This window comes from Dermacentor andersoni, chromosome 1, assembly GCF_023375885.2.
Source record: "Dermacentor andersoni chromosome 1, qqDerAnde1_hic_scaffold, whole genome shotgun sequence".
In the NCBI taxonomy this organism is placed as follows: domain Eukaryota; kingdom Metazoa; phylum Arthropoda; class Arachnida; order Ixodida; family Ixodidae; genus Dermacentor; species Dermacentor andersoni.
Genome location: NC_092814.1, coordinates 36,938,399 through 36,962,351, shown reverse-complemented (window position 1 = coordinate 36,962,351; position 23,953 = coordinate 36,938,399). Strand labels below are relative to the sequence as shown.

Below are 23,953 nucleotides of genomic sequence, written 5' to 3'. Positions count from 1 at the left end.
GCCATGCCATGCCATACGACTTTCCGTACTTTATTAACGGCACAATGCTAACGAAAGTTCACCAGCATAAATACTTAGGCATCACTCTAACTTCTGACCTGAGATGGGACGCGCACATTGCCAACGTGACCTCCAAGGCATTACGCAAGCTATTTTATCTCCGAAGATGTCTCCGCCTCGCACCAACGTCGACTAAGCTTCTTGCGTATACTACTTTCGTTAGACCGGTTTTGGAGTACGCTAACACAGTTTGGTTCCCCACTCAGTAACTAACATAACGAAACTTGAAAAAGTACAGCGAAAAGCGCTGCGGTTTATTCACAAGTATAAGCGCACAGATTCACCCACTAACCTTGCGGCTATATTGGGTTTAGCGACACTCTCATCAAGGGCGAAGCAAGCACGGCTCAAATTTTTATTTAACTTGATTCACAACTATTATAAGATTGACCTAACAAAACACATATGTTTTTCTCAATCACGATCATCGAGAAATAAACATGCACACGCTTTAACAGAATATTCATGCCATAATGACACATTCATGTACTCTTATTTCCCCCTCGTGATAAGGGAATGGAATCGCCTCGATCCGTCAGTCATTTCTGCAGACTCATTATCTCAGTTCACATCACGGTTAGAATCCACATCTAGTAATCAGTAACGCAGTCTTATTCACATAATATGCTTTGCAACTCTTGTAAGCCATGCTGATTATCGTGAAGGTGTTTACTGTTATTTTTTTTTCCCCGTTTGCTGTCCTTTTCATGATGTATTCTCTCTATTGCTGCGCATGTCTCCTAGAAAGGTGATATCTGTATTTGTTTGTTTTTTATGTATTCTTACCTTGTTCCTTTACGTTCCTTGTTTGGCTTATCGACACGCAATTTGTATGTGCACGTTTATTACCATGTCTTTCATTTCTGTATGTCCACCTGCTATGGTCCCTGATGGGACTGGCAGTATTGAAAATAAATAAATAAATAAAATGGCATCGATGTTATGATACTTCAGCGTCCGGCATCATACTATCGCTGACGTACCATGCATGACACCTGGTGCCAAAGTTAATGTGGCTCGCCTCCATGTAAAGTTTATTCCGATAGATGTAAAATTTACATCTGATGAAAAAATATTTGAAACGTCCAAATATTCGAGCAGGGTTAAGAACGCTGGTTACCCATAAAATGTCAGAATGTGCACCTTTTCGACTGTCAGATGTGCAGCGTTTTTTTGGTGCGATGTCATTTCATTATTTACTTTCTACGTAATTCCCCGTGCATATGTCAAGCGCGCTAGATTTGCTTATGCCGCCCTCCGAGCTTAAAACCTTCATGTTCTTAAGTTTTGGAGTAGCTTACAGAAAATATTTTCTTATTCACTCGTTTACGCTGTGGCTCCTGAAGAAACGTTTAGCTTCCAACGTTATCACGTAAAATATGTAAACCACTCATTGGTATGCATGCTCTCTGACGAGTGCATTCATATCTAATACGTGACTGTGAGTTTCAGTGAATTAGAGTTAATGGGGCTGGACATTTGTGTAGACCAGAATAACAATATTTGCAAGCGGGAGCTAGTGTACATATGCTAAATCTTTCGGTGCTTTCTTGGCATCATATTGTCCCGAGAACTTTGCCTTTGAGCCAAAATAATCGCAAAATTGTTCCGCTACAGCAACAGCCTGGTTTGAGTTACATGACGGTTCGGCATTTTATTCCGGGGTTGTGGCGCCGAGTAAGAAAACAACTTCCGAGGGCAGCAGCTACAGTAAAGCAGATTTATCAGGACCCTATTAACGAGTGGTACATCTTACGTTCGATGCTTCTCCATTGTGAACAGTATATACTAGCTGCGAGCTGATAATCTTTTAGTACAAAGATCTATGTGAAAATGCCATAGTTGTCGGTCCGATAACTATAGAAAGCAGCCTTGCTCACGGGTGAACGCGTTCAACATATTTAGCAGATTTCTTTTCATTTTCATTTTTTTTAACGTGTGATTTAGCGTCCTCGAACTGCACAGTGGTTCATGAGGGACGCGGTGGTGCTAAAGCACTGGATTCATTTCGACCATCCGGTGTTCTTTAACGCGCGTAAATCTACGAGCACGAGCATTTTTTGCATTTCACCCCTTTCGGAACGCGCGAGCCGCGACAGGGAAACGAACGGCCGCGTCGACGACGTGGAGGGTCTAAACTAATGGCTTGGCTAGGGACCCTAGGCTAGGCGCGGCGCTAGCGCCATCTGTTTCCAGTCGGTGAAAAGGGCCTATAGGAGACAGTTATCCCCTGTCCACGACGTCACGGACAGTAATTAACAAATCGCGAGCCAAATATTTACTTAACCTCTCGGAGCCAGACAAACTGCGAAATTTTCGCTCCCGCTGGAGGCTTTATCCGCTCTCGCCAAATATGGCGCTTCCAATTTTCCGGTGTTTGAAATCGCCGGATGCTTTCCAGTAAGCGCAGCTTCTTCGCTGAGTGCGTAGTGTATACTTTTAAGTGCAGGGCCCTAATGATACAGACAAAACCGAGTAGGCAACATTAAACACTCAAGCGGAAGCGCTCAGCGTCTGCGTGGCTTCTCGCGTTTGTTACACGCACTGTTGGAATCGCTGAAAGCGAAGCTTTGCTGAGCCGGAAACACGAAACGGTGCGTCACGATATAACAGACCGGCCCTTGCTCATGCGCCATGCGCACTTCGTACAAGCAACCCTCGGATACTGGTTGTCCAGGATGACATTACGCGGAGAACAAGTAGCGCGATTTGGCAAGAAGACTTCGTGTCTGTCTTGGTGTACCGAAGGCGACGTCAAGTACACTGTCCGAGAGAGAGCCACTTACACCGCTCACAAACGCTATGGGGATCTGGAACCACAAATTAAAAAAATTAAATTATGGGATTTTACGTGCCAAGACCACTTTCTTATCATGAGGCACGCCGTAGTGGAGGACTCCGAAAATTTCGACCACCTGGGGTTCTTTAACGTGCACCTAAATAAAGTACACGGGTGTTTTCGCATTTCGCCCCTACCGAAATGCGGCCGCCGTGGCCGGGATTCGCTCCCACGACCTCGTGCTCAGCAGCCTAACACCATAGCCACTGAGCAACCACGGCGGGTCGGAACCACAACTGTGCGTAGAGATAGAATGCATGAAGAAAAAATGCGTAGTTCCTCCCTTGCTAGCTGTACAGTTTGTTTTACTTCGTCTTCACTACAAGCATCCAGCCAGAAAACAAGATTTTCACAGATGTAAACTTGTGTTCAGAATAGCTCCCCGTGCGCCGTCGTGATTCCATCCTAGTTATTATTATTATTATTATTATTATTATTATTATTATTATTATTATTATTATTATTATTATTATTATTATTATTATTATTTGTTTTCATCATAAGCAGCACACATGATACAAATAGACAACTTCTGTATATACATAATCAAGATTTCTCGCTTGACGACATCTACCATAGTTACGTGCAATAATGGAAGCAATGAAGCTTATTTCCAGAAACACTAGGTTGTCTGGCAAAAACTATAAGTCGGCGCTGGCTTCTGTGTAACGTCCCCGCCAAAACCTCAAATAAAGTGTCACTATTTCAATCGCAAAATATCTGCACAACGCAGCTCCTCGTGGTCACGATTTTTAGTTCTGTGATCACCCAGGTATGTATTGTATCATCGGGCATCGACTAGGCAGACGAAATGACAAAACGGGTCCATGTACACGATATGGGCTTTTCTACTCAGCTCCAGCCATAAGACACATCAAAACTTTTCACAGAATGGTCTCTGACAACATGGTTCGATGATGCATCGAAGAGATCGATTCTGTATGCAGTAGACTCTGAAAAAAATTTAGACTTGTTGAGGTACGTAGAAACTTTGTTTAATCGAATTCCGCTAGGTGTAGCCTTCGCCAGCAACTTCCTAGATAAAATATAAGGTACGCTGGGTCATATTACCACGTGCTTGTGGTGAGCCCGATGAGGACATCTCGCATGTGCTGAGCCTGTGCGTGGAGTTCAGAGCAGTTGGGAAATTATACGCTCTCATTCTCGGACCATGGCCTTCTCTAAAGACTGCTTCACAGGTTCAGCAATGAGCCTGCGAACCCAAGAAACTTCTGATCACGTACGTATCTCATTTCTACGATACCGAGGGGAGAAAGAAGCGTCTTGTCAGTTTAGGTCAATCTATGGGAAATCTCGTCTTGGGTTTTCAAATGAAAGAGAGGTGCTCCATAAGTCGAGACTACCGTGCGTACTTTTTCGTGTCTTACGGCAAAAAGAATTTCTTTTTTGTAAAGTCGCGATTTCCTGCACTGCAAGAGGGTTGAATATATGCGCGCTTTTTTTTCTACCTTTCTTTTTTTTTTTTGCAGTACAAGATTGGGGGGGAGGGGGTGAGATCACAAATCCACCACTTGCTTGTCGCCCATTTTCGAAAAGAAGCGAAGTTGACCGTCAAATGTATCGCCTCTCTCTATTTCCTCACTCTGTCGCTAAAAATTGCTCACACGTGCTTAACATTGTGCTTCTGTGGGCAGAGATGGCTTAAAGATCAGAAAGCTCGAAGGTTGTGTTCGTTGCTATAACTCTGAAAAATGGCTACTCCATTCCGAAAGGGTACGAATGTATGGTACCATATAAAGGAAAGTTTTCACCGTAATCAATGACACCTGCGTGATCGACGACTGAATATAATTTATCAACTGTTTCACACAATAAGCGCAATAAATCGCGAAAATTATGGGACAGGCGTTGAAGCACAAACTCCGAATGATTTAATTCCCACCAAAATACACGAAGCAAAGTGTTCATGCATCGTGCAGAGGTAATCAATGCCGCATTGAAAGCCTGAAACTGCGGCAAACGCTAAATTCAGCAATAAAGTTTGTGCTGCATAAAAGTCAAAAATAAATGTCAAATTTTACAAGCAGAAATATATGCTGAATTGAAGGCAAAAGTAGGAGCGTTGCCCTTTGAAGTTGTTTCACATTCACTCTACAAAATGTGAGTTGAGAAATAGGAAAGAGTGGCAAGAGCAAGAGAAGATCAGAAAACGCATTCGAGTTCTATCTGCTAGAAGGAATGCCACCTGACTGACGAGGCAACGCAGATTTCTTCTTTTTTTTCGAGAATGCGCAGCGTGCAAACTTTATGACTTTTGGTATCGCGGAAACTTCACAATGTACAAATGACGCGCGTGCAAGCACCCCGAACAATTCATTTGGCCGATACATCAGGCCGGAGAAAATGTACTGCAAAATTATTATTACCACGGCGATGTCTGTAATGAAGACTTCTGTGAACACAGCGCTTGACCAGAAAACGTAGCCATGCAGTGACCACGATGATGAAATACGTTTCTTTTGGAAAGCAAAAGCGAGCGCAAAAAAACGAAAAAGAAAGAGTGACGAGCGTGATAAGGGAAAGCACTTAGGCAGAGCGGCAACTCACTTGCCGGAATACCATGTCTCAAGGCATGCGCCACACAAAGTCGCGTAAACACCCTGTCTGTGCCTTAGCTGCATCACGATCGTATTATGCTACAGAGAACAACCCTCACTGTGTAACGCCGACTTAAAGATATATAAGCACGTACCTTGATTCACGTGCAGTTTCTTGTAGTTGTCAATACACTTCTGGGCCAACGATCAACCCATCTTCACCGCGTGCACGATGTCAAACGCGCATCTCCAAGCATCTCTACGACCGCGACGCCGTCAGCAGGGGGTGTGATACGATCTCTACCGGGTGAGGTGGGTCTTCACCGCAAGAATCGCGAAACGACTACGAAGGCGGGCGTCATGATGATAAAAAAAAAGTAGAAAAGAATTTATTCACTTCATTGGTACATGGTTGTGACTCTATTCGAGTCTCGAGCGGTTCCATTTAACACTAGTAAAACTTCATTTGGGCCTAGTTGGTACATAATTCTGAACTTGAACATTTAACACGGGCGACATCATCATCATCATTATCAGCAGCAGCCGCAGCCTGGTTACGCCCACTGCAGGGCAAAGACCTCTCCCATACTTCTCCAACTACCCCGGTCATGTACTAATTGTGGCCATGTTGTCCCTGCAAACTTCTTAATCTCATCCGCCCACCTAACTTTCTGCCGCCCCCTGCTACGCTTCCCTACCCTTGGAATCCAGTCCGTAACCCTTAATGACCATCGGTTATCTTCCCTCTTCATTACATGTCCTGCCCATGCCCATTTCTTTTTCTTGATTTCAACTAAGATATCATTAACTCGCATTTGTTCCCTCACCCAATCTGCTCTTTTCTTATCCCTTAATGTTACATCCATCATTCTTCTTTCCATAGCTCGTTGCATCGTCCTCAATTTAAGTACAACCCTTTTTGTAAGCCTCCAGGTTTCTGCCCCGTAAGTGAGTACTGGTAAGACACAGCTGTCATACACTTTTCTCTTGAGGGATAATGGCAACCTGCTGTTCATGATTTGAGAATGCCTGCCAAACGCACCCCAGCCCATTCTTATTCTTCTGGTTATTTCAGTCTCACGATCCGGATCCGCGGTCACTACCTGCCCTAAGTAGATGTATTCCCTTACCACTTCTAGTGCCTCGCTACCTATCGTAAACTGCTGTTCTCTACCGAGACTGTCAAACATTAGTTTTCTGCAGATTAATTTTGAGACCCACCCTTCTGCTTTGCCTCTCCAGATCAGTGAGCATGCATTGCAAAAAAATTGGTCCCCTGAGTTACTAAGCAAGGCAATATCATCAGCGAATCGCAAGTTACTAAGCTATTCTGCATTAACTCTTATCCCCAATTCTTCCCAATCCTGGCCTCTGAATACGTCCTAGGACGTAAACACGCTAATAGCATAGGAGAGATCGTATCTCCCTGCCTAACTCCTTTCTTTATTGGTATTTTGTTGCTTTCTTTATGGAGGACTACGGTGGCCGTAGAGCCGCTATAGATATCTTTCAGTATTTTTTCATACGGCTCGTCTACACCCTGATTCCGTAATGCCTCCACGACTGCTGAGGTTTCGACTGAATCAAACGCTTTCTCATAATCAATGAAAGCTATATATAACGGTTGGTTATATTCCGCACATTTCTCTAGCACATTTCTCTATCACCTGATTGATACGGGGGACAGGACGGCCTTAAATAACACCTCGCGGTCTTGTGGTCATCAGTGTCTTCTTGGAAAACTTGGGGAACTTGTGGAAGTATCGGGGCCTTCGTCAGGTTGTCAAGTCGAAAAGCTCTTCCCCTTGTTGTCTTCTCCTCTTGGTCCTCCCCTTTGTGTCTGCTCAGGGCATAAAGCGGCGACGCTTCTTCGAGGAACAGGGCAATTATGTCGACATGGGAACGCCCGCTTGATCTTTCCCACGCTTGAGAGGTCGAAGTCCAGGCTTATCCTAACAGCCTTTTTTTTTTTTTTTGAGGGGGGTTGGAAACGAGAGAAATCATCTCCTCATGGGAACGTACGCCTGAACGTTTCTCACACTTGACAGCTAAGGTCGATCATAACAGCCCGTCTGCCGCCACAGGAGGTCTCGAAGGGGCTGCAGTATCTGAGCTAGAGTTGTGCACGGGCTCGGGCCGGCCCGAAAGCCCGGACCCAGCCCGGCCCGCGGGCCGGGCTCGGGCCATTTGGAGATTCTCTCACTCGGGCTTGGGCCCGGGCCCGGGCCAGGCTTTCTATGTCTCGGACGGACCGGTCGGGCTCCCCGACCTCGACTGCGTACCTTATGCGAAAGTATGCTTGTCGTCTCGCATGTAGGTACAGCAGGAAGTGCAATGTATTTATTCACCAAAAATGGAATCTACAGGGACGGGAGAAAAGTACAAACGCTAACGAAAGGCAAACGAAAGCTAGCAGAGGCTCGGAATGCGTTTTCAGTTCTAGGAAGTACCGACGCTGTGGAAAAGCCGTCGCTTGCAGGCGCCTCCCAGTAAAAAGGCTGAGACGGGAAGCGTTTGGGAAGCGAAGATAAGTCTGTACGGCGCATGCGGGGTCGCCTTTGCCACACATACAAATTAGCCAAGCGGCGGCGTATAGGGGGCTTTTCCAATGGGCAGTGGTATTCCTTGAAGACTGGTCGTTGACCGAAGTCGACAGGAAGCACACGTCGTCACTGCCTATGCTAGAAAGGTCACTGTTTCCTTTCAGCAGCACCTTAGAAACGGGTGAACTTTTTCAACCCGCCGCTGTCGGCACCCAAAAAGGGGGACGATCGGTTGTTTTGTGGCATTCTCAGGACGAGGCTTCAAAAAGCTCCGAAGACACGCACCCGGAAGCGCTTGCCTTAACCCTTCATCAATGGCCAACTTGTTTTTGCACAATAACTTAGAATAACAATTGTGTGCGCGCGCTGCATCTGCATATATTCCCGATTTTGTCATATGGAATGCAAGAGTTCAACATTATAAGGTCATTTAAATAAACTGATTTTCCTGATATTGTTTCTTTTTGTGTCGGCGTCGCTTTATTGCAGGTCGGACCGGGCCCGGGCCGGGCCTTAACCCGGCCTAAGGCCGAGCCGGGCCGGCCCGGGCGAACTCAAGCTTCTTTAGCATCGGGCCGGGTCGGGCCGCCTATGGTAGTGTAGGGCCCGGGCCGGGCGCGGGCTCAGAATTGCGGCCCGTGCACAGCTCTAATCTGATCACCTCGAAGAGACCGGTAGACCCCGTGCCTCTGCTTCGTTTCGCCGACCGTTCCAAGCCATTCCAGGTGACAACTTCTGGAGATAAACCACGCCAAACCAGCCCAAGGCACAACAAATAAAGAGCACCCAACCAACTAACAGAACTGCCAAGTTCACAAGTTCTTCACATAAAACCTCATCAGAATCGTACCTGCAGCCCTCGTTCGAGATACCTGAAAACTAACAAAGGAGAAAAACAGACTTCAATGCGTATTTCAACCAAACTAATGCCTAACTTTTTTGTTGTTGTTGTTGTTTCTTTTCCCGAGAAAGCCACGGTTATCGAGAGACTGAGAACGCATTGAAAACTATCAAGCGGATAAAAGCCGCGTAGTGAGTTACTCGTTCGGTCAATGCTACCTTCCAGTATCAGCGCCTCTAATGCAAAACGTGCTGGGCTCTGCTGACCGCTTCAACTCTGAATTAAAGTGATTCATTAACTTGCATTTAAAACGAAAAAAAAAAGCACTATCTACGCGCGAAAACAAAAAAAAATGTTTGCTTCTCCAAACGCGCTTCAGCAAATCAAATTTCTGCAATAGTGACCGATAAGCACACGTACTCTGCTGTGTAAGCATTGAATTACCCAAAATGGTTTGTTTCTACAAACCTTCAATGTCAAGGCTTATCTGTAAAAATCAGCGAGACCATGAGCCAGCATAGTCGCAACACCGCCTGCGCATTTTTGTAACTGGCTCGTACAACAAATAAAACAAAAAAATTCTGAGCGTAACGCGATACCCTTGAAACTAAAACTAATGAGCACTTAATAACTAACAAACGAAAAAATTTGCATCACGCTCTATTTACAAACAAACTTTGGATGCGCCCAATTCGATAATTACTACCTCTTAATGCGCACTCGATTGAATCACTGTCTACAGGCCCTTGGGCTTCGCCGAGGCAACGAAGGGGGCCAGGCATACACTGCCCTCTGTCGTCGCCTGCCACTTTGTGTGCCCGCGGCTTGCGTTCTCGTCCCTGAAAAGGAGGCCGTATACGTGGGATAGACAGAATAAACTTTATTCTCCAACGGATAAGGTGATCTACCCACCACCAGATACGCAGGTCAGGGGGCTAGCACGTGCCGCCAGCTCAGATGCAGGCTGTGAGGTCTTGGGTCCCAGCAGCCTCTTCAGCGAGTTGGACGAGCCGGAGCTGGAGCTCTGAGTCCGAGCTGCTAAGCAGGGTCTCCCAGGTGTCTCTACTGCCAATACTGTGCGTCCCCCCCCCCCCCCCCCCCCGGGGAGAGTACGGGCTTTCCCATATTATGTGGTCGAGGGTCCCTCTCGCCCCACAAAGATTACACCTATCGCTCCTGGCCTCGGGGAAAATGTTATACGTAGGCGCACCCGGTTATGGCCTAAACGTGGGAAGAATCGCCAGTCTCCCTTTGCCCTCACTCTTGCGGCGTATTCCACTGCAGTGACTGTGTGGCTGCCCCTGTTCGTACACGCATATCTCAGCCCGGGATGAACCTTTCAGCCGCACCGCTACTCGCAGAGACGCGTCCTGTTTTGTTGTTAGGCGACGCCTCCATTTTCTAAACCGGTAGAACGAATTCTTTTGAAGTTCTGCGCGATGGCCGGTTCCCTTGCCTTAACGGGCTGCAGTGTGGCGTCTTTCTCGATTTCTCGCTATGTCGAATACTTCGCTCGTTTTAACTTGAGCAGTCTGAAAATCTTTTGTCATACCAGGCGGTGACCGAATATGCCTTTGAAATCCTTGAGCGTCGGGTTCCTGCCCTGCTTGGCCACCATGGCATTCTTGTCCCCTTTTGACGCTTCCGGAACATCGCTCAAGTGCGGGGGTATGAGGGAGTTTTTCAGCGCCTCCTTGACCTTTTTGGGGCTGCTTAAACAAGCCTCATCTCCGCAAGCAACGGCCTCCGGAATAGTCACTCTTTCTAGTTTCGTGACAAAATTGCGCTCTTCTTCTGGCGCGATTGCTTCTTTAACAACCTTCAGTAAGTCTAAAAAGAGTTTTCCGAAATGTACCAGTACCAAATTAGCCTCTAATTCCTTCGCTATGCCTTGCGGCGGTATTCTCACTGATCCGGATGCCTCCTCGCTGGCGCCTTTTCCACTGATTTCACTAGCTCTGTGCTGTGCTTCTTGAGTGTCTATGTCACGAGACATATATTTGGCTTCGTTGCCGTGACTTATCTCCGCCGCGATCTCTCTACCCTTGGAACGCGTGAGAGCTTCGACCGTATGGTCGCCAAAACTCAGGCTTTTTTTCTTCAACAGCCTTTCCGAGTGATTTGAAAATAAGTAGGGATAATGTTTCGGCAGATTGGGCGATACTGCTGCTTCAGTCAGCAATAGTCCAAACGGCCCTTCAATCTTCACGCTGACGATGGGCAAGCAAACACTATTCTCCTCGACTACCTGCCGTATCCACACATGTTCCCTGGCAAAATCCTCAGGTTTACAAACGCAGGGTGTACAATGTCCATTGTCGCAGCTGAGTCCCTAAGCACCTTACACGGCATTCCATTCACTACTAGGTCGCGAAGGTAGTGTTCTAAGAGGGCCAAGGTGTCATCGTCGCCATTCACCAAAGAAAAAAAACAATTCTATGCTTCCGACAGCCGATCGCAAGGTGTCCAGGCTGCTGGAAACGGAAACAGACGACCGGTTTTCTAGCCTCAAACGCTTTTTCTGTTTCTCTTTCGTCTTTGTTATTCTCTCCTGAATTGTCGGGCTGCGCGTCTTTTGTCCCACCTCCAGCTTTTTCGTGGTGAATGGGGCGCCTGTTTTCCTCTTTGCTGAATTTAGTGAATGGCCTGACACGCGTTTTCTCGGATTCGTGACGTGCAGCGAATTCATCTGCTAGCAGTGCAGCACGTTCCAGACCCTTTTCGCCCCACCTATCTTGAATCCACAGGCGCATCTCTTCGCTCAAGGACCCATAGAACTGCTCCGTGCAGATTAACTCAACAACCTTGTCGTGACAACTGAACGCGCCTTCCCCTTTTAGCCACTCAATTAAATTGACTTTCAGCTTATAAGTAAACTCTTGAAAAGATTCGCCCGGTGTTCTAGCTGCCACAGGAAATGTCCGACGGAAAGCCTCCGCTGAGAGCCGATATTTCCTTAGCAACGCAGCTTTTATTTTGATAGTCATATGCGTCGTCTCTCGTTAGTCTTGCAATTATTTTGGTTGCTTCGCCAGGAAGAACGGTCAGAATCTGTTGCGGCCAATTCTCTAGTGCCAACCCGTTCTTCTCGCAGGTTCGTTCAAAAGTAACGAGAAATAATCCCATGTCATTGTTTACCTTGTACGACGGCATGAGATCCCTTATTTTTACTCCTGCTTCACCTGAACGTCTTTCATTTATTGAGATGTTATTTGCCGATTGCCTGGCCAGATCCCGCTGATGTATGTCTAGTTATTTTGCTTTAGTTCGTGAGCTCTCCGTTCCTCTCGTTCTTTTCTTTCTGCAGCTTCCTCTAGATCAGCTTTCTGCCATTCTATCGAGTTTTGTTCATCCTTTTGCTTTTCTTTCTCAGCTCTTTGTCTTTCTTCTGCAGTTTTTGAAGTGCTTGGAAGTGCTGTGCTAACACGTGTCAAACATGATTCGTTCTTTTGTGTTACGTCATAGGCAAGCAGCCTATATAGTTCGCTGTCTCTGAAATAATGGTTGTTGTGCGTTTGCTCTTGGGCCGTCTCCGTCACTTTGTCACCCGCTACAACAGTTTTGTTCAGTTTTTTCAGCTCGTTTCTCTATCTCTTCCCATGCTTCTAAAATTTCGTCCTCAACTGCGCCGCACTTCTCAATCGCCTCAATAAGCTGCGGCTTTATCGGACTTTTTTCGACCTCAATTCCCAGCTCTCCACATAGTAATAACAACTCTGGCTTTCTCCGTTAGCTTAAATCCATGGTCAATCCCCCGAACGAGGACTTTCTTACTCTACTGTAACGTGAGGAAGCTTTCAACAGGATCCTGCACGTACAGAAACTAATTTGCCGTTTCAGAAAACACACGAGCTAAAACCTGGCAAATTCTCAAAGAAAGTCAAGCGCTGACAATTCTGAAGCCAGGACGAAGGGTGGAGTATCCCATTGCTGCCAACCAGCTGATGCGATCTCGACAAGGTGAGGTGGGTCTTCACCGCAAGAATCAGGAAACGACTAGGAAGGCGGGCATCGTGATGATGAAAAATAAAGTAGAAAAAAAATGTATTCACTTCATTGGTACATGGTTGTGACTCTATTCGAGTCTCGAGCGGTTCTGTTTAGCACGAGGGCCAGGACGGCCTTAACCCCTGGCGGTCTTGTGGTCAATGTGGTTCCAAACAAATGAGCAGCGACATCAATTATGGCCATGCGATGGAAGAGCGGCCACATCTAACGGGGCAAAACACCAGTTGATGAAAATTATGCATCCATTACGTCACTAATAGAAACATTTGAAAAAGTACAGACGTTGTCGTTAGAATAGAAAAAAATATGGTCAGTTTGTTTCCTTCCATCCACGAATAATTCCGAGTACAAAACTGTGCAGGGCTTTGTCTGGTTTGCTGGTGGCGATGTGTGCTGAGATATGCCGCGATGGTATTACAGTATTTAACGCTGTAGTGTCATCAAAACTCTCCTAAGCGCAGTCATAGAAAAGTAATGGCAATACGTATAATATTAGCCTTACCCGGGAGGGAAGCGGCCAAGGGAGTTTTGGAGCAGCTCTAACAGCGGCAGGTTAGTACATTGGAGCAGGTTTGGAGCAGGAATTGCCCCGTTTGGGAGCAGAAGATACGCGTTTGGAGCATGCTAGGTACGGACCAACATGAATGAAATACAAACAAATCAAGAACACTACGAGGTAACGGCGAATCAGTTCTGCGGAAGCCCGCAAGGTGGAGGAAAGTTCACTAAAGGAAAAAAATGTCATACGCTCGAAAAAGGAGACTTACATGCGTTCCTCGGAAACCACTATTAAAGGGACACTAAAGGTTACCAGAAACTCAAGTTAAAGTGGTAGAGCATTGTTCTAGAACGTCTAAGGCGTCAATTTAATCGCGAACAGAGCTTTAGTAACCGAGAAATTGAGGTAAATGCATGACACGATTTGAGACCCCCCAACGACATTCCGGTACTAGCCCGATGACGAAAGGACTCCTCATAATTTGTGTTCCTAATACTCAACTACTCGTATTAAAAATATCATTTCATTCGATTATAAGACGGAAAAAAATGCTACTTGCCTACGTCTATTCGACTCTAAGAAAAAATAACATTTTGACATTACCCTTCAGTAATATGGGTGTTCGAAAGGTTTCGTTTTCGCTCGACTCTGCGCGCTCGACTCTGCGCCGCGCAGGCTTTGGAGTTTCAGTACTTTCGTTATCGCGTCGTGCTGTGAGGGTTCTGCTGGCTCGCGACACTTTCATTTGGAACAAGCAGCGAGAATGCCACGTCCATGTGATGTCGTGGGAAGCCCTCGTTGCTTTCCCGCTCCGGAGAGCCGGTGTCGAGGCCGCCGTCGTAGTACGCAACGACGCCGGCAGTGCGAGCCCTCAGCAGCAGGTAGCGCTCGTCGGTGCTCAAATCGCTGAAGTTGAGCCCACCATCGCGAGCCAATCTGTCGGTGTCAGGGTCCATTGCGACGAGCGTCGAAGTTTGCGCCATAGAATGAAGTACCAGCTTATGGGCATCTTGCGCTGGAGTTTGAGGTATAGTAGCGGCGCCTGGTGGCGGTGCGGGAAACGACATCTGGGTCGCGCCAGCTTGGGTCGTATTGAGCCCTGGCTGTGGCGAAGCACGTTTGTAGGCCGAGTTTTGCGTCGATTCGCACTTTTTTATGCCCTGTTGCGAGTGCGAAAAGGCTCGTCACTTCTCACAGATCACGCCGACCACGCTGCGAGCTCGCCGCAGCCTATAGTTTAACGAAAACGGACTCTCCGTGTGCCGTGGGACGTAATGTGGGACGTAATTCGTTTCTCCTTCCGCTAGCCACTATACTCCCGCTTTCGCTCTGCTGTCGGCTCTGTCTTGGCTCTGTTTCTGGCCGCGAGTTTGCGTTTTGCGCAGAAAAGTCGTAGCGCCGTCTGCGGACGCCGTTCTACTCACCGTTGGCGCAACGTCACTATGAGACCATGATGTCAGTACTCCTCGATCGGAGGGCGGGCGAATTGAACTGCGCTAGCGGTACGCGGACGCTTCAGAACGCATTTTCTCTTAAAATAAGTCTCTCCTTGGCACGAAACAAGCGTTTCGAGGTTTCTGTGATGGTATTTCAACAGTCCACGTTGACTTAATAGTAACCTTTAGTGTCCCTTTAAGTTACGTACCAGACGTGCCAACTAAATGTGGCCAAGAAAAAAAACATAAACACGGCATTTACGCGAACAGCACCCATTGTATGTCGTTGTGCACAAGCAACTAATAAATAATTTAAGTTTAGCTAGCTAACGTTAATTATCTCACTGATGGAAAAGAATATTGGTTAATGCAAATCATAGGTTGCATTAAATCTAGTTACAGCTCCTGTTTGAACATCCTTCACAAATTTTCATTGACATCTCGTCGATTAGGTAAGTTAGCTTATTAGACGTACTCGTGTACAATGAATAAGAAATACCGACTGTGACAAACCATGAACAACACCATTGAATCATGAATCCTCCACTGTGAATCAATGTTATTCAATCAATCACTCTGAAACAATGCTCCGAACAGCGCCATGTACGGGAAACGGCGAAAACCAAGCGCATGCCGCGCGTCGTCTGCTGCTCCCCCATCGCTTCGCCTGCGCGCGGCTGGGCGACCACGTCTCGAGCCGCGGTTGAGATGTACGCGATCTAAAGGACAAAAGTTGCACTTGAGTTACCAGCCATCTGGATACTAAGAACATAGAAATGATCGTGCTTTAAGCACATTATGGGTGACATGAAGCACTGTTTTTCTGAAGGAAGCTTCGCGTTCGGACGTTATCGCACGACAGATCGAAATAGATTCACTTCGTGGATAGAGCGTGGCGATTGACTCAACGAAACGAGTCACACCGCAGTTTTTCGGCACTGTTGTGCACGGGACGTTTCAGTGATGTCTGGCTACGACGGGCTCAGTCTGTCGAGTTGCTGGAAGACACGAAACGCCGTGTAGCTACCGTTGGCGAATCAGGAAACGTGGACATGCATATAGCCATTCGAAAGTATCGCTTTTTTCTTCCAAAATGATAAGGGAGTGACACAAACGTATAGAAGCAAATACAGAAGAATTTGCAGTTACCAACGGTGTTGCGAATGTGTTTCCGTCCGCGGAATGCCCGCACGAGACGCAGCATAGCGACGTTATTTGCGTGTCCGAAAATGCAGTTCTCCGAAACATCCGCGGCTGCTTATTCGCATTCTACGCCACTACAGTAGAAGTGTGTTAACATTAAGGGCCCCGTATCGCAGAAAATTCGGTGTCGGCGCCGGCGTCACCGGCCGAGAAAATCATCTCGAACCACGAATCCCGATCCACGCATCCCGATCCACGCAGGCCCTCCGCGTGGCGCACAGGCGTTACTGAATTTCTCAAAGTAAAATGCGTCAGAAAATTCGTAAAGTACGACTTACACACAACCTACTGACATGATAGCATCGGACTGTAATTCGAATATGCGAGAAAACATCATTCTGTTACGCGGAAGCTCAAACACAAACCCCTCTTGACGCGGCAGAGTTTTCCAGCTGCCGTTTGAGGTCTGTCTTAGGAGCGGCGCGGCCCGCTCGGTTCCTTGCAACAAAGAACCACAAAGCTCGCCTTGGTACATAGCGTTCGCCGCCAGCGTTTCCAGGAAAAAATTACGGTTACATAAGTTGCAGTTGCAGGGAAGTGTGAGAAGCAGTCGGGGGATCTTTGAATGAGTGCTATCGCGTTACAGTCTTAGAGGCGAAGCTTAAGCGTCCCCCAAATTTTATGCGATTTCTACGTCTCATAGGTGGCAGTGCACGAAATTAAATGTTTCTTCTTGAAGCAGGGGGCTCTTCACGTGCGACTGCACGGCAGGGCGGCCAGGAGCGAGCAAAGTGAAGGGGCGGTTTGGTAGCAGCCGACGCGCTTGGTTTTCACCACCTCCCTTACACGGTGCTGCGCGGAGCATGAACCACGCGCTCGCGTGTTCCCTGCAACAGTTTACCCACCTGTACATGATCATGCTAAGTAGCGTCAATAAATGGTCATGTTTGGTCTACTGCTGGCATTACATGAATTTACATCACATATGCATTATATAATAGGTGTGATTCAAGTAGGTTTATCTACAAAATGTTCTTCAGTAAAAATACAGAGGGAGGGCGGAGGAATTGCGGTATTTTTACAACCTACACTTTACAACATGCTGGGCAAAACTAATGTAAAAAGCAACAAGTCAGCCTCTAGGTTCATCTATGTAATTACCACCCATGTCATGCAGTCATAGCCAATTCGCTATGCATGGTATGTCTCCAAGCAGAAACTAACTTCTGGACAGCTTATATACCCCATTTGTGCAAACTGAAAGGATTTCAGCAGGATGTAGGTTTTTTTTTTCCACTAGGTGTTTAATAGAAAAAAAAAAACATCGCATGTTTCACTCTAGAATCACCTTATCCGAGGTCATGCAACTGCCTTCAAGAAAGTGGTTCCTTTACCAAACAGGTTTGACAAAGTAATGCTGACATTATTCACCATAATGCACTCTTCTTTGAACTGTACATTGCCCTATATGTTTAAGTTTTATTACTAACTCAAAAAAAAAAAACAGAACTGCAAAAGAAAAAAAAAAAACTTTATTTCCACACTTACTTGTGCTGGGCACCCATTGCCTTTGGAGCATAAGAAACAGCTAAAATGGCTTTCAGAAGGTTTAAATGCATTTGCAAAGAGCACACCTAGTGCTCACTGCAAATGAACCACACAAGCACATGTTCACACACAAACACACACTGCAACCTCAACGAGCAATCACAGTATTACTCCACATAACTGCACACCGTGGAATGGTATTGAACAAAACTTCACTGTTGTTGAGGTCTGCAGGGGATGCACATGATTATAAATGCAACATATGAGATTGAAGCTTTCAATAATTTCACACCAGGACTCTGCTCACCAGAACAAGCTACTAATGCACCTGTGAGTAGTTCTTCAATGAAAAGAAATGAAAACAACATTGTTCAATGCACAACTGCTTTACACAATATGGTTCACGCTTTTGGTTCATCATTCCCGTCATCGGATGCAGGAGCTTCAGATTTCACCACTGCAGGCAGTGTTGGTTCAGCTGGCTCTGCTTCAGATGACCGCAGTGTCTTTGGCATGTAGCTGCAAATGTAAGAACAGTGGCTTTGAGAACATGCATGCTCAACCAATATGGTTTACATTTGCTGGTTTTCACAAGTGAAGCTTCAGTCTGAAGTGAACATTTGTTAGGGCAACAAATGCTTTCTCTGAACGTGATTTTATAGCTCACTCCTTTCCCATGGTCAAAGAGCATAAGTCGGTGTGGAACCTACTCAGTTCTCTTTTTAAACTCCACAGCCTATCCTGCTTACTTCCTGTTTCCTGTGAAAACTAAACTGGATGGACAATGGCCTGCTTACACTTGACCTCTCCCCCCCTTCTCTTTCCATTTCCCACTAACTAGCACAACTAATTCCCTCTTTTGAACATTTTCAGTTCCCTTACCCAGCCCTTGCTTTACTCTTTTGCACCCACTTATCCTCCTTGCCCTTGGCAGGGGGAATGAGCTATATAAAGCTGTTGTTGCCGAGACAAAGAGAAGGCTCCTTGTTGAAATGTTGGCTCCAGGCTGAATCATCCCTCACTTGCCCACTCTTGATGAATTCAAGTCTATGCTGTCCTGTGAACCCTTTGTCTTTCTTGTAACGTGTGCATTATGGGAAAATGAAAAAATGAAGACATCTTAGAAATGTCTGCAATTTGAACAAGGTCACTTATCTTTGCCAGGGTAAAAAAAATGCAAGTACACCTGGTGCAACGTTGGCACAAGGCGGAGATTTGTTCAGTTTTAGTCATGCAAAACAGCACCAGCTTTCTTAACAGGCTTCTCATATATTTCATTCCGAAGTGATGCATTTTAATGCAATAGCATTAAGGGCGTGTCGCAGAAAATCCGGTGTCAGCGCTGGCAGAGTTGTCCATGAGTAAAAATTTCCGTATATATTTAGGTATATGTATATGCCACACCTTGCTATATGACATGCGGTATATGTACGTTATATTGCAACACCATTCTATCACTAAGTTGCTCATACCTTGTCTTACATTCTTGACAAAGTTATTTCTTGAAACCTTGAGAATGACAGCCCACAAACAAATGCCATGTAACAAAACACAGGTAGTGTATGCCTTTTATGTTAAATCTTCTCACTTAAATTTCAAAAGCGTGAAAAATAACAGAAGCCTGAAAAAGATGCAATTTTTTTTATGCAGCTGCGCACTACCTCCAGAATCAGCCCACGCAAGCGGCAACGTTTCTACCAGAAAGCTCAGCTTCACGCATAGCGTTCGCTGCCAGCGTTTCCCAGTAAACATTATAGTTGCATAAGCTGCAGTTGCAAGGAAATGCAAGAAGCAGTCGGGGATCTTTTAATGCTATCGCGTTCCACTCTTAAGCATCCTCCAACTTTTTCTCGCAGTCGTGTCCAAAAATTCCTAGCTATATCACTTCGTGACAGTCCCTAACCAGTCTCAGTAAAACTACTGTAAATTGCAGTGTTTAAAATTATCTGCACTTTGGTGGGAAGTAAATCCCTAGCACAGCTGACATTCTAGCTATTAATGCTCACAAGAGGCACCGCTTTGCAGATCTCAGAAACAGGGAAAGCAGTTCCAACAGATTTAAATACAGCGATTTAAATGTGCAGGACAAGGCACACATGAACTGATCAGTGATGGAGCCTCACCTCACCAACCTAATTAAACCAACAGAAGACAACTGCCCCTTCCTATGTTCTCTAAGTAGATTTGTCCAACACCACTTGTAACCACCCTATACACTTGCAAATTTTCTCATTTCATCACTCCACCTGTTTCCCTACTTCAACCATATGCATTTCTCTTCTCATGGTATCCATTCTGTTATTCTAATAGACAACCATGTGCCTGTTCTGAACACTGCATACCCTTCCCAGATGCCCCCTTTTATTATTCAGCTCGAGCATCCTAGAACATCCTTCCCTCTCTTAATATTCAGCTAGAATATCCAGGCCTTATGCTGTCCCATAATGCATGTTGTTTTCTTTTTTACCTCTTGGCAACCTGCTTCCATAGGTGCTGCTGAAAATAAAATCAGCCGAAATGTTGGCAACAGAGAAGCACTGATACATAATGATATAGATGCCAGAGAAAAAGCAAACGTATTTATGCTTTCTACAAAGCATTATCCAGCAAATCTTAGTGTGCTCCATATTTTTTAATACTAAATAAATGAAAACTAACATTGGAGGTCGCATACATTTCTGCAATGAAAGATACTGCAACAGTATATTTATAGTGATTTATTATAGCCTGTTATTTCCAGCCCTGGACATTTTCATACAGAATTGACGGCCACTACTTAACAACAGTATGTTTTGGTTTATAGAGTCTTGGATTCAGTCAGGCTGTCCAGTTTGTGTACAATGAATTTTCTACATTTGGGCTGGTTGGTGCATAACTACATGTGTGTAAACAACGCAAAAATGGGACACAGCAAGAGACAGTGTGTAGTCCTGCTGCTTTTAATGCACCCCATCTTTATGCCCCGTACATAGTCTCTGCATCTGGCTATCCATTCAAACTAATGGACTTTAATGACATTCCTTGTCTTAGTGTTAAGAAAAAAATGATGCTTTGAATTTCTCTGCCAACTAATTAGCCAAATGCTGGTCCTCGACACTTCCCCGTAAGCAGCATCCCTTGTAACCAGACATACTTGACATCACTGTCACTGTACCTTTTGCCAAGCAGACAGATTTAAGTAACTAAAACAGACACATTAAGAGAACTTTGTCATTTTTTTATTTCATGCACAATTATTGACTGGAATTTTTTAGAATATACATTTTAGCATGTCACTAGGCTTTGGTTGAATTTCAAACATTTTACTATATTATTGTTTTGCTGATTTCTTTTTGTATTTTATCCCTTCTGTGCTTGGACCTTAAGCCAGCGGAGTGTAACAAATATTTTTTTTAACTAGTTCTAACAGCGTCAAGATGCTTTTGTAACAGCATCAGTATGCAGTATGTGGCACCTGAATAATATATACATCCTCAATAGAAATCTTTCTTCTTTGAAGATAAATATGTTTCTTCATGACCAGCATATGAGGGTCATCCAGAAAATAAAGACTATTCAGTTACACAAAATGAAATACACAATAGTTATTGGAAAAAAAACATTCTGTTACATACAGACCTTCTCCTTTTCAGGGTCAACTGGCTTCCATGACAGCTGTACTTTCATAACACTGTGAGTGGAGGTTGTAAGAAGTCGCCCTTGTGCAGTTCGTATAATGGTCAAAATGAACTGCATGACTGAACTGTGTGATGTGCACGAGGAAACTCAACCTGAACACTCATCACTCATCAAAGAAGACCTGAAGACTGTTGTGAACAGAATCTTGCAAGACAGGCACGTAACTCTCAACGAATCACACATTGTGTTCGAACATTTGGCGTTCTTTGCTTGGTGAAATTGTGTTGCAGCATCTCGGCTACAACAAAATTTGTGCCAGATGGGTCCCGCAGCAACTGAGAGACCAACACAAAACTCAGAAAATGGGCTCAGCATTGAGATTCTTGAACCGATATCACACCGATGGAGATGCCTTTCCTCAGGACAGAGGAAAGGCATCTTCAATAACTATTGTGTATTTCATTTTGTGTAACTGAATAGTCTTTATTTTCTGGATGACCCTCATATGCTGGTCATGAAGAAACATATTTATCTTCAAAGAAGAAAGATTTTCTATTGAGGATGTATATATTACCCACGTGCCACATACTGTATACTGATGCTGTTACAAAAGCATCTTGACGCTGTTAGAACTAGTTCAAAAAAATATTTGTTACACTCCGCTGGCTTAAGGTCCAAGCACAGAAGGGATAAAATACAAAAAGAAATCAGCAAAACAATAATATAGTAAAATGTTTGAAATTCAACCAAAGCCTAGTGACAGCTAAAATGTATATTCTAAAAAATTCCAGTCAATAATTGTGCATGAAATAAAAAAATAACAAAGTTCTCTTAATGTGTCTGTTTTAGTTACTTAAATCATCTTTCCTCGGGACAGAGAGAGAGAGAGAAGTTTAATGATATGAAATGCTGAGAGGTCGGCCTGAGGTATATTCCTCTAGCCAGCTACTCGGCATTGGGGGAAGGGGAAGAGGGAAAGAAAGAGGGAAGAGGTGCATGATGGGTGACGATGACGATAGAAGGAAGATGTAGAACATATCGCAAGCAATTTGGCATGCTCAAAGTCTGCAATCCAAGCCCGTTGTTTTTAAAAAGTTCAGTAATGCCTGAATGGCCTTGAAACTCGATTGAGGATCTGGCCAAGGGCCTAAAATAACGTCCTCCGACAACGGTGCGCTGTCGAGACGCGTAAGGTCGTTGTCCAACCTTTCACGCTCTTCCACGTACTTAGGGCAGTCACAAAGCACATGACCTATAGTCTCAGTCACATTGCACACCTCACAGTGTGGAGACTCGGTGCGTCGCATGAGGTGCACGTATCCGCGCGTAAACGCTACCCCCAGCCTTAGTCTGTGCAGAAGACTGGCACAGCTTCGTTGAATTTTCGGTGGTAGCCTAAAAGTCATGGCAGGGTCCAATCTCTGGAGTCGTCTGTGGCGATTATCTGGATTGTCCCAGTGCTGTGCTGTCAATTTTCGGATGACACTGGAGAGGAGACAGTTGGCGTCCGCTCTTGAAAAAGGAATTGAAAGCAGTGACTCTCGTTCTTCGAGCGCTTTCTTCGCTTCGGCGTCGGCCAGTTCGTTGCCCTGTATACCACAGTGACTGGGAATCCACTGAAATGTGATGTGGTGGCCGTTTTTTTGTGCTAAAGTGTAGAGCTCGGCAGTTTGAAGAGCCAACACTCTGTAAGCGCTTTCTTTCAACACCACTCTAGTTGAAGAGCCGATTTTGCGTCGCTGAAGACTGTCCATATTTGAGGAGGCTGTCGCGAAATATATTGAACGGCCTCTCTGATTGCCACTAGTTCCGTAGATGTTGAAGTCGTCTTGTTATGCAGACGAAACCGTCGAATGACTTGATGCGCAGGCACGACGAAAGCCGCACCAGACGCATACGACGATACCGATCCGTCTGTATACACGCTCACTGAGGAGTCATATTCTTTCGATATATATTCAAGTGTTAAATGTCTGAGGCCGACGGTAGGTATTCGCGATTTTTTAGAAATTCCCGGAATAGATAGACGTACCGGTATTTTGGACATTACCCATGGGGGCATATGTGGAAGGTCAGCCGGGGCAAAGTATGCTGGTATGGCAGATTCTTGCCATTTAACGGCTCTTGAAAAAGTGGAGTCCGGCCGTATATCGGGTAATGTCGATAAGGGATGGCGTCCATGACGACAAAGCAGTCGCAGGAATACTCGAAGAGGTTCGCATCGTAGATAGACAGGTAAAGGGGTGACGCGAGCCTCCTCAATTGTTCCGTGGGTTGAAGTGCAACGTGGAACACCGAGACATGTTTTCAGTATCTGTGCCTGGGCACTTTCCAGCGTGCGTAAACATGACGGGCTCATACCTGATAAAACTGGCAGGCTATACCTAATGTATCCGACGTAGAGAGCCTGGTACAGCCGGAGTAGCAAACGCTCAGATGGACCCCACTTCATACCGGCCAGAAAGCGAAAAACTTGAGCAAGCCCAGTTAATTTTTTCTTTAATATTGCCACATGTTTCGACCATGAAACACCGCGGTCAATGACAACGCCGAGGTACTTGTGGTGGGTGACATATGGGATGGCATTTCCATTGATCATAATTGGATACCAACACATAAGCTTCCGTGTGAACGCTATCGCAGCGCACTTGTCTGGGGCCAGTTGCAGTCCTTGGCACTGCAGGTACTGAGACGTTAAAGAAACAGCACGCTGCAATCTGGCACGAATTTGCGGTCGCGTGACTACGGATGTCCATATGCATATGTCGTCTGCGTATGTACTGATGTGTACTGTATCAGGAATTATTTCCGCAAGGCCAATAAGGGCAACATTGGAAAGAGTCTGGCTGAGAACTCCTCC

The 23,953-nt window shown here is 45.5% G+C and overlaps 1 protein-coding gene across 3 annotated transcripts in view; it reads right to left on the bottom strand.

Annotated features, from left to right (window-relative positions):
- Nucleotides 1-17,437: 17,437 nt before the first annotated feature.
- The window catches only part of Ublcp1 (Ubiquitin-like domain-containing C-terminal domain phosphatase 1), a 41,466-nt gene continuing 34,950 nt past the window's right edge, over nucleotides 17,438-23,953 (bottom strand). For all 3 annotated transcript variants that reach the window (XM_050193066.3, XM_072286090.1, XM_072286091.1), the window contains one exon: nucleotides 17,438-17,994. In XM_050193066.3, the coding sequence (XP_050049023.1) occupies nucleotides 17,877-17,994 (118 nt within the window). In that variant the 3' untranslated portion in view covers nucleotides 17,438-17,876. The remainder of the gene's footprint in view (nucleotides 17,995-23,953) is intronic.